The following is a 10961-nucleotide window of genomic DNA, read 5'->3' as shown; positions in this document are numbered from 1 at the left end:
TTCACTTTTCATCTGCAAAATAGACTCCGCAAGAGAAGTCCTCTGCCATATGATGGCTACCAGTTAAGGCCCAAGTACACTGCATGCGTGATCGTTGCGGTTCCGGTCCGGTTCAGTGATGCCTGCGAGCCACGCAGTCCGTCAAAAACAGGCAAATCATACCGGCTGCTGCACGGCTGTGGTCCGCCAACTCCGTCCCCTCGTGAGCTCTCGCGTGATCGCGCGCGATAATGTGCCATTTAAATCAACGACAAACACACAGAGTCTGTACTCATCAGAGAAGCAGAGAGAGAGCACATTTTTTTTCTTGCATATTGATAATGTAACGTTTGCTAAGCGGAAGTTTGGCCGCGAAAACAACACACGAGCTTCAACGCCTTTTTCCTCTTTTTCTTTATTAACTTCCCGCCACCTCACCAATGCAAAAACAACAACTACAGTGGGGAGAACAAGTATTTGATACACTGCCAATGGGTTTTCCTATTGTCAGTGTATCAAATACTTGTTCTCCCCACTGTATTTACACTGACGCTATCTAGTCCACCAATCGGAGCGTCGCGCTGGTGCACCAGCACACCAATGACAGCCCCGCGTTGGTGCATAAATTAACCCACCGATGACAGCCCCGGCGACGCTACAATATTTTATTTGTGTCTGTCTCTTAATTCCAGATTGACTGCATCATGTTGAGATCAGGGCTCCGTGTGTGGAGGGAAGGGGGGCTATTATGCCCTTGGTTGTGTCGGTGCGTTTATATCTTTGTGCACATTTAAAATTTATGGCACATAACATCTTATAGAGCTGTTATAAACAACTGATAAATAATCTGTCATATTTATAAAATGGATAGCGAATTATATTCGACATGAACTAAAAAAACAGCGTACTTGGAATTGGTGTCTCAACACTGCAGATTCATGTGGCCAGCGCAAACTGTTGTTTTTTCTATGAAGAGTCAGTGAAATGTAGGAAAGAAAGAGAAACGTCTTGAATAGACCACCAGGTCGAAACTTGTGGGTGTCTCTTTTTTCTCTTTCGTACTTTTCCCCCTCGACTCTGTATACAAACCGAGATTGTTTGTACGCGGGGCACGAGAATTTCTGCAGTGGAACCACTTCCAGATACGCTGTCTTTTCTTTCTTTTTTTTTTTTTTTGCTTTTTTTTTTTTTTTTGCTTAGCACGTCGTGTTTGATATCATTGCCAGAAAAACACACATAATAGGACACTTTGCAGTTTCGCTTTTAATGGTGTCCTTATAGTAATATCTGCTGCATGTATATCACTTTGTGGCTTTCCACCTCCATGATGAAGCGCTCATCATCCATTTTCGCTCGTGTTTAAACCGTGATTAGGCACCTGGGCTTTTGACGTCAGGCCCAGCTCCGCCCATTTTGCCGGATGCGTGTCCGGCAAAAATAGAAAATAGCCTATACCATCCGGCGGGCATGCGGCACGCCGGAGGTGGTTCGCAGTCAAGCCGGAGCACTGACGCGGCCGGTATACGTTGAACAATAGGATATAATGGGAACGGATTGGCTCCGGCGCTATTTTTTAACCGGAGTCGGACCGGAAACGCAACGATCACGCATGCGGTGTACTTGGGCCCTCACTCACACCGCAAAATTTACATTAAGACTTGTATATCTATGGTTACAATGTGTCAAATATTAAGCAAGGACATGTGATGATTCCTGCTATCGTTTCATTATTAGTATCAAGACACAAGTCATTTTTGTGATATTTATTGTATCTGTTTCCTCATCTAAATCTGACCCTTGCGAATCTAACTAATTACGACTGTGATTAGTGAATTTCCACAAATAACCCTGGGGAACAATTGAAAAAAAATGTTGAGTTACATTTTTATGCTGATTAAAATTTTTAAAAATTGCATGTTGATTCCAAAACTGCAGTTTAAGTTTTATAAGTTTTTTTTCCTCCACAGCTTACCTACTATATTATTTCTCTCACACAATTATGCATACAGTAGCCATATCCTTTGTAAAAACAGACATAAACATTGTTACTTTCAGATTTCATTGTACGTCAATTGTAGGGTTTTTCTGTTATGTTACTTAAAAAAAAAATTTTTTTTTAAGGAAAACGGGGATCCTATTGCCGAAAAACTTGATGTGACAGAGATAAACTGAGAACCATTTTGGGTTCCGCAGCCACAAGTAGTCTGACCTAACTCAACAACAATTGTGTTCCCGTGATTGTAAGAGTGTTATAATTTGAGCTACAAACTCAAGAAGAATGAAATAGTTCCAAGACACACCTTTAACTTGAAACCTTCCTTTGGTGGAGTTAGCAGCATAGCTAAATACCACTGTGCTCCTTGATCCAGCCACGGTATCGGGTTACCCGCGTGTAGATTCCTGGCTTGTTCCTGTGAGCACACCCGTCGCCCCAGCTCACCACGCCAGCCAGAAAGACACGCCCACTTGGGTTGATGACAGACAATGGTCCCCCGGAGTCACCCTGATAGAGTAGAAAATGAGTGATCATTCCTTGCCAACCTGAAATTTCTTAACTTGGTCACTGACATTGAAGACAATAGATTTAAACTAGCTGTTCAATGCCAGCCCTTCTCATTCCAAATGGATTAGACGTCCTTCGCAAGCCAATGAATTATAGGGACAGACAACACCTACTATAAATGTGAAAGACAGTTGTTCAAAGTATTTGAAAATGCAAAAGGAAAATGTCTTATACTTTTAAGGGAGAAAATAATGTTTAAACACAAAAAATACTACGGCTTGCGAGCGCAGCTGTTTTGTGACATCAGTTATAACCCCACATATACGCACTAATTGACTTGTTCTTAATTGGGTGTGATGAGTATTAATGACATCATAAGGAAGGGAAGGGAATTTGGAATACTCGCATTTGATTGGCTAAAATAGTACCAGCATTGATAAATAGTCTGCTTGCATGTTGGGCGGCCACTTTCTGACAATACAGGCTTTTATTGAAGTTTTTGTCCACTATTATACATCAAAAAGGTTATTATTCAGTTTTTTTTAATACATTAAACAAGATTCTTTTTGCTAGGATGCATATGATGCAGTATAGGCATACGCGAAGATTAAGGGGGAGCCACCAGTATACAGTGGGGAGAACAAGTATTTGATTAGCTGCCCCTGCCCCCCCGTGCGCCGAAAATGTCATTACATGTAATTGACTTTATTATATATGAATTTAAAATAAGGACTTGGCCGGTAAAAGGTTGTCTATAAAAGTTGCAAAGCAATAAAACAACAAAAATGAAAAACGAACACAAAAAAAAAATTATAATGGGTCAAAATTAGTTTTCAAAGAGATCATGTGACTAGCATCTTAGAGACAGTCATTTGTTTTGCTATTCCAGAACCACCTGATGACAGAAGATGCAAGATGGATATGCGTAATTTTTTCAAACCTTAACTTTCAAAAGCAACAGCAACTACTGAGCGAGAACCAAGGATTGAAGATGTGGCCCATAAAACGCCGGAGAGCACCGCCAAAATGGTGAGCAAAGTTTCAGTTTGTCCCACTAAAGACGTTAATTGAACAACAGAGCCACCACTGGGTGTACCATATTCAATGGATGACGATCTTGGCCTGATTTAGCTGCTAGTTTTCAACGTATTATGAATATTGCTTGCTGGAATACTCAGTCAAAAAGGATGCGGCATCTACTTCTCCACTAGGTAAGACGGGAAAAACACATTCGCTCACACAGGCACGCACACACACACACAACTGAGATACCTGTATGTACGAGCATGGGCTAAGCTACTATCCGAGCATATATCTTGTAAGTTAATTTTATTACTGACACTGCGTTTTGGGGTCATCAATATGTTTTGCCCCGCCTGCTACAAAAGTCAAACTCAGTCTATGGATATAGGTCTTTTCTGTCCCTTTAATGGACATGACCACGTTGTCACACCGTGGTGAGGTTTGCGGTGTCATGGTCATTACCTGCTTTATTTTGTAAGTCTTTTCCTCCTTGTTTCAGAGCACTTGCCCTTCCTCATGTCCTCCCTAATCACTAATAGGTTCCACCTGTTCCCCATTACCTTCTTTGTGTATATATTGTCACTCTCCCCTTTGTTTTGTGCCAGTGTGTCATAGTCTGCTGTCGTGTCACCCAAGCTCACGTCTGTTCACAGCCATAGGAGAAATTCTGATCGTGAACAGAACCTAGTGATGGTGAGATGAAGCCTCATGAGGCATTGCACCACTTGACTGTATAATCACAATCATGTCTCCCAACCACAGGAGGGATTCTTTAATTTTTGTGTGTGTGTCTGTTAGGAAGGTGTTATTTAGCAAAATATTGTCTGACCAAATCCTTGATGTACATAGATTATCACATAAGTATAATGTATATATTTTTTCTTCAACTTTCTTTCTTTCATTGTTTTCCAGTCACAGAAGTCAAATTCGGCATACATCTTCAGCAATGGTATCAAACTCATAACCTCAGTGACCATGATGTATGGTCACCTGACCTGTGTGTGACCTGAATCATTACTAAATCATTACTAAAAATAATAAAATTAAATTAAAAAACAGGACCAATACATATGATACAAAAACGCAATAGCACCTCAGTCATATAAAATACTGCATATGATATGATGTCTCCTGTAGGTCAGCAGTGCCAAGCAGCAGAGTTGCCACATACAGTCACAGTCTCATATGTCACTCATGAAGTAAAACCTATATGTATATATTTTTAATGTAGTTTGTGTATGTGTGAAAATAATTTCATAAATAGCATTATCATAATGTGGTAGGCTGTGCAATGTTATTTTTTTCTGATAATGACATGTTCGTATGTCGCCGGTGTTGAATGGATCCGGGCCGCGCGACGCAATCCATACCCAGGACTGAACTCAAACTCACTCGCACGACGCATCCAGCATGGTAGGCGGATGCTCTGACCACCAAGCCAGAAGCCCGGGCTACCCACTTTTCCTGCCAGCGCACCCACATGAGGAAAGGCAGGTTTCGACACAACGGACTTGCGTGAACCCGTTACACGTATAATCAGTGAGAACAGTAAACATGTTCGTGTAACAGGAAAAAGGTTACTGATGATGCTTGTCCAATTTGGACATTGATGTAGCGACAGGATGGTGGGGATTTTCATTGTTTTATTATTTTTTTGTTTTGTTTTTTTTCCACAGAGAGAAAGCCCTCTTTCTTGCTGGCTTCATCCTAGTATCAACTACTGTACCTTTCTTTCAACTCACTTAAACTTTTCACTCTCCAAACCACCTCCAAATTATCCAAACTCTCACCTGATCACAACTCTCCTGCTAACACCCACATTTTGAATGCAGGCAGAGGTGTTGATAGACGGAAGCGAGCTGTCAAACCGTGCAGCAAATCTAAAGCACGCCATGAAGCGATCACGTGGTACAGCTTGGCAGCAAGGCTTCGGACGTCATCATTTTCGGAACCTCCCCTAAATGAAGCGAGCCTCGGTACGCGCTTTGCAGAAAAGTCTTTTCATTATTACTGGACACATGCTTCTAAGACTCGGCGCACCTCGTGACATCACTACGTGAACCTTTTGTAAACATTTTAGAGTTTGTTTGCTACTTTGTGTTTATGATAATATTTTTGCCTTCCACAGTGGAGTGACCTTTTGTTGTGTATATATTGTCTGATCCTGAATTCATTGTAATCATTTTGAGTTTGTTTGCTACTTTGTTTTTGATAAATGTTTTTGCCTTCCTTGGTGAAGTGATTTTTTATTTTTTTTACAACCTGCCTTGTTTTTTACATTGAGACATTGTTAAATAAATCATTTTTGTAAACCAAGAAAAAGCATTTGAGTCCAGCCCTGACACACGTCTCGAAAGATTCAAAATGGGTTTCTCTACAAAAAGTCGAACGTTTCAAGAGTCTGTCAAAAGTCTGTCTAGTTGTTAACCCTTTTATCCCATATATATATATATATATATATATATATATATATATGTATATATATATTTTTTTTAAACTACAGATGTGACCAAAAACTTTCGGCCGAAAATACCTAAAATTGCATTTTCGGTTTTCTGTTAAAGGGCCAAAAGTTTACCACCGAAATAGTGTAAAGAACCATAGTCCTCTTCTGATGACATACAGTGCCTTGCAAAAGTATTCGGCCCCCTTGAACCTTGCAACCTTTCGCCACATTTCAGGCCTCAAACATAAAGATATAAAATTTTAATTTTTTGTCAAGAATCAACAACAAGTGGGACACAATGGTGAAGTGGAACAAAATTTATTGGATAATTTAAACTTTTTTAACAAATAAAAAACTGAAAAGTGGGGCGTGCAATATTATTCGGCCCCCTTGCGTTAATACTTTGTAGCGCCACCTTTTGCTCCAATTACAGCTGCAAGTCGCTTGGGGTAAGTTTCTATCAGTTTTGCACATCGAGAGACTGACATTCTTGCCCATTCTTCCTTGCAAAACAGCTCGAGCTCAGTGAGGTTGGATGGAGAGTGTTTGTGAACAGCAGTCTTCAGCTCTTTCCACAGATTCTCGATTGGATTCAGGTCTGGACTTTGACTTGGCCATTCTAACACCTGGATACGTTTATTTTTTAACCATTCCATTGTAGATTTGGCTTTATGTTTTGGATCATTGTCCTGTTGGAAGATAAATCTCCGTCCCAGTCTCAGGTCTTGTGGAGATACCAACAGGTTTTCTTCCAGAATATTTCTGTATTTGGCTGCATCCATCTTCCCGTCAATTTTAACCATCTTCCCTGTCCCTGCTGAAGAAAAGCAGGCCCAAACCATGATGCTGCCACCACCATGTTTGACAGTGGGGATGGTGTGTTCAGGGTGATGAGCTGTGTTGCTTTTACGCCAAACATATCGTTTTGCATTGTGGCCAAAAAGTTAAATTTTGGTTTCATCTGACCAGAGCACCTTCTTCCACATGTTTGGTGTGTCTCCCAGGTGGCTTGTGGCAAACTTTAAACGAGACTTTTTATGGACATCTTTGAGAAATGCCTTTCTTCTTGCCACTCTTCCATAAAGGGCAGATTTGTGCAGTGTACGACTGATTGTTGTCCTATGGACAGACTCTCCCACCTCAGCTGTAGATCTCTGCAGTTCATCCAGAGTGATCATGGGCCTCTTGGCTGCATCTCTGATCAGTTTTCTCCTTGTTTGAGAAGAAAGTTTGGAAGGACGGCCGGGTCTTGGTAGATTTGCAGTGGTCTGATGCTCCTTCCATTTCAATATGATGGCTTGCACAGTGCTCCTTGAGATGTTTAAAGCTTGGGAAATCTTTTTGTATCCAAATCCGGCTTTAAACTTCTCCACAACAGTATCTCGGACCTGCCTGGTGTGTTCCTTGGTTTTCATAATGCTCTCTGCACTTTAAACAGAACCCTGAGACTATCACAGAGCAGGTGCATTTATATGGAGACTTGATTACACACAGGTGGATTCTATTTATCATCATCGGTCATTTAGGACAACATTGGATCATTCAGAGATCCTCACTGAACTTCTGGAGTGAGTTTACTGCACTGAAAGTAAAGGGGCCGAATAATATTGCACGCCCCACTTTTCAGTTTTTTATTTGTTAAAAAAGTTTAAATTATCCAATAAATGTTGTTCCACTTCACGATTGTGTCCCACTTGTTGTTGATTCTTGACAAAAAAATTAAATTTCATATCTTTATGTTTGAAGCCTGAAATGTGGCGAAAGGTTGCAAGATTCAAGGGGGCCGAATACTTTTGCAAGGCACTGTAAACACAGCGAGAAGAAACACTACTGGCTCACAGCCAACATGTCCGCCTTTTGGCAGTATTTTGAGGTATCTAAGAAATATATGAATTAATAAATGAAGGGGGAAAAAATTTGCTTCATCGCTGTTAAACGCTCGTGCTGAAGTCTCTTTCCATTGATGTCCTGCATGTCATCGATTACAATGCATTTCTGCCCGTGCGTGAGTACTTTGGAGTTTAATCATGTGAACAAAACGCAAAGTATTTAAATGCATACATGTGTATTTGCTGTCATTTAGTACAATACGTTTATAGCACAACCACTTCCTCCTTTCACATTATGCCCCTTTCACAAACATATCCCGGTTAAATTCTCGTGTAAGGTGACGCGGGATTTATCCTCATCATTGCTTTCACACATGTAGAGATATCCCGGGAATGACGCGGGTTGGACACTTTCACAGACTTGTTCCATGCTGCCAACTTGCGCTCCCTGTGCGGGGAGGGCTGCTGGCGCGATTTTATAAACTGGACATTACGTCATTTTTGGTTGGTATCAGCTGTCACAATGTTGGTCAATTCGTGTTTCGTTACAGAGGCGGTTGATGGAGCTTTCCCGACATTGCACCTGCAGCCAATTCAAGCTCAAGACTGTATTTAAACCATCAGAGAGAAGGGTGCCGAGATATTAACTTGCTGGTCGCCATTCGGCACTTTGTACTCTCGAATCTCGTGCATTTGCTAGCTTGTTCGTCTGCCGCCTTTGTTTTGAAATCCTGTACGTTGTGCTGGTATTTGAGTGTATTTGTTGTTTTATCGGCTCTCTGCCTACCGCTTAGATTAGTATTATTGATCTCCGTCGATCTACTGTCACGGACCCATCGTGTTATTACCCCTTTTCCACGATTGCGAGTATTTTTGTAATTAATGAACCCTTCAACGCTTCCCTCTGTTGTTTTCTGCTTTGAAGCACAACCGTGTTTCTGCAGTTACGGACCTTAACAGCGGCAACAAAATAAACCACATATTTCCAACGTTGGACGATGGACTCTCTTCCTCAGCTCTACGATCCAGTAGCAATTTAATTTCGTTATGTTTTCAATTGAATAGTTTTTAGCTATCTCCAGCTTGCTATGTTGATAATTTTGACTCTTCGTCTTACTGTGAAGAAAGAGGAAGTAACGATCGTCCCGCGATGATATTGACGTCATCAGCCATCGTGCCGTGACCCGGGAATTTAGCGCTTGCTTTTACATACGCTTCGTCCCGGGAAAGTCCCGGACATTATACTCAGACGCGAACCGTTAAATGTCCGCGTAATCTCAGTGTCAGTCGACCTGGAAAATTGCTTTCACATACAAGGCCTGGCCGTTTAAATCCTTGGATTCAAACAGAGTTTTAGTGTATGTGATAGGGGCTTTTACCCGCAACTTCCACACCCCCTCTGCTAGTCTCAGTTTAATCCGGCTGGGAGCAACTTCGCTCAGCTTCATTGCCACTAGAACTCGGCCCACTCGCCTGGCTCTCGATCGATTACAGTTGTTGCACAAGAAAACACCGACTATTATTTAAAGAGTAGGGGAAATTGTAATAGCTTTGTAAAGAGCTTTACTTGTTTCGGCAAGAACGGAATAGTTTTTGTAGTTGTTAATCACAGTTACACACAAGATCTCATTTGGCTTAACAATTGGAGGCTTGTTACACATTTTTCAAATGTCCCAAACTTCCAAGAAAGCGCAAGGTTTCATCGGCCGTGACGTGTGTTGCTATGACGACACCAGTACCGTTCAGAGTTTGCCACTAAACGCTCACTGCCGCCGGGAATGTACCCTCTTTTGGAGTTTCAGAATCGGCAACTTTCAAACTAAATGTATCGAGCCTCCAGGGTTGTAGAACCAATGCCAAGGCAAAAGGCATTAATCGAAAAATAATTAAATGTTTTCCAAAAAGTGAAATGAAGTTAAAAAAAATAATAATTATATGCATGTGTATTTTTCGGCCTTTCAGTTTCGTTTTTTCAGCCAAGTGTTTCCAATATTCGGTTTCGGCCAAGAATTTTGCTTCTGGTACATCCCTATTTTTTACCCTTTAAATTTAACAGGGTTAACAAATTGGCTACCATTGATGGCGCTAGACGTCCAATCCATTTTGACTAAAAGAAGCAAATTAATTTTCGTTAATGTTAATTTCTAGTATTTAAGTTATTTTTTAATAAACTTGCCTTATAATAGGTTAAGGGTCTTAAAAGTTAGCTTTTGAATAGCTTGGAGTAACCGCTGTCCTTGAAAGGGTTACAGACACTTTGGAAAGTCCAACAAGTCTGTGAGAACTTCAACAGCACTCTTCACCTGGCATGCATCCACACCGCCGTCGAGGACGCCGGCACACAACATCCCATCCGTCACCTCGTTGTTCATCACATTGTTGCACATTGAATTGTTGATGATGCGAACTTTAGCCTTCTGCAAGACCGTCACCGCCATACCTTTCAAGCAACACAAAGATAACATTGAAGTGCTTGTGGACAAGTTTTTATGACCGTTTGCTCACCTCCCTCTCTGGTGGCCCCCCAACCAGTGATCCAGGCCTCCTGGCCAGCAGGAAAGCTATACGCTGGGGAGGGGAGGCATATGGGCCAGATGTGCTGGTTAAGCGGTACGTCCGACTCCAACTCCATCAGAGCCACATCGTTGTTGAAAGTGCGTTGATCATAGTCACGGTGGGCCACAATTCGCATTACTTTCTTCCTCACTGACCACTCGTTGGCGCGGGACAGCTCATGCTGACCCAGGAGGGCTTCCCATTGGTCAGCCTGTGAATGCCTATGACACAAGGGCGGTAGTAATTTGTTTGTGATTACAAGTCTGCTAAGGAGTCCCTGTCCCCTTTCAATTTATCAAGAAGATTGACTTAACATTCGTACCTGACTGAACCTTTGTCCTGGACGCAGTGGGCAGCAGTAAGAAGCCAGCGGCTGCTTAGCAAAGAACCACCACACGCATGACCCTGCCCTATCAACTGGAGGCTGACCTGCCATGGCCACTCGCCCTGTTGCGACGCCTGACCGCCTACAATGCGGGAGCTTCGATACTGCCACAAACCGCACTCTTGAGGAAAACAACAACAAAAAACACAATTGTCATATTTTTATTTCTTAGAAATACTATTTATGTTCAATCAATGACATTCCTTTCTCAGAAACAGCTATCATTGTGCTCAAGACGTG

The 10961-nt window shown here is 41.8% G+C and overlaps 1 protein-coding gene across 2 annotated transcripts in view; it reads right to left on the bottom strand.

Moving 5' to 3' along the window:
* The window catches only part of LOC130911924 (suppressor of tumorigenicity 14 protein homolog), a 29603-nt gene that overhangs the window by 1916 nt on the left and 16726 nt on the right, over window positions 1-10961 (bottom strand). For both annotated transcript variants that reach the window (XM_057829604.1, XM_057829605.1), the window contains 4 exons: window positions 10659-10842; window positions 10286-10557; window positions 10084-10220; window positions 2280-2482 (listed from right to left, as the gene is read on the bottom strand). In XM_057829604.1, the coding sequence (XP_057685587.1) occupies window positions 2321-2482; window positions 10084-10220; window positions 10286-10557; window positions 10659-10842 (755 nt within the window). In that variant the 3' untranslated portion in view covers window positions 2280-2320. The remainder of the gene's footprint in view (window positions 1-2279; window positions 2483-10083; window positions 10221-10285; window positions 10558-10658; window positions 10843-10961) is intronic.

Source organism: Corythoichthys intestinalis, chromosome 2 (assembly GCF_030265065.1).
Source record: "Corythoichthys intestinalis isolate RoL2023-P3 chromosome 2, ASM3026506v1, whole genome shotgun sequence".
Lineage (NCBI taxonomy): Eukaryota > Metazoa > Chordata > Actinopteri > Syngnathiformes > Syngnathidae > Corythoichthys > Corythoichthys intestinalis.
Note: the sequence above shows the minus strand (reverse complement) of the source record. Positions and strands in the feature narration are given on the sequence as shown.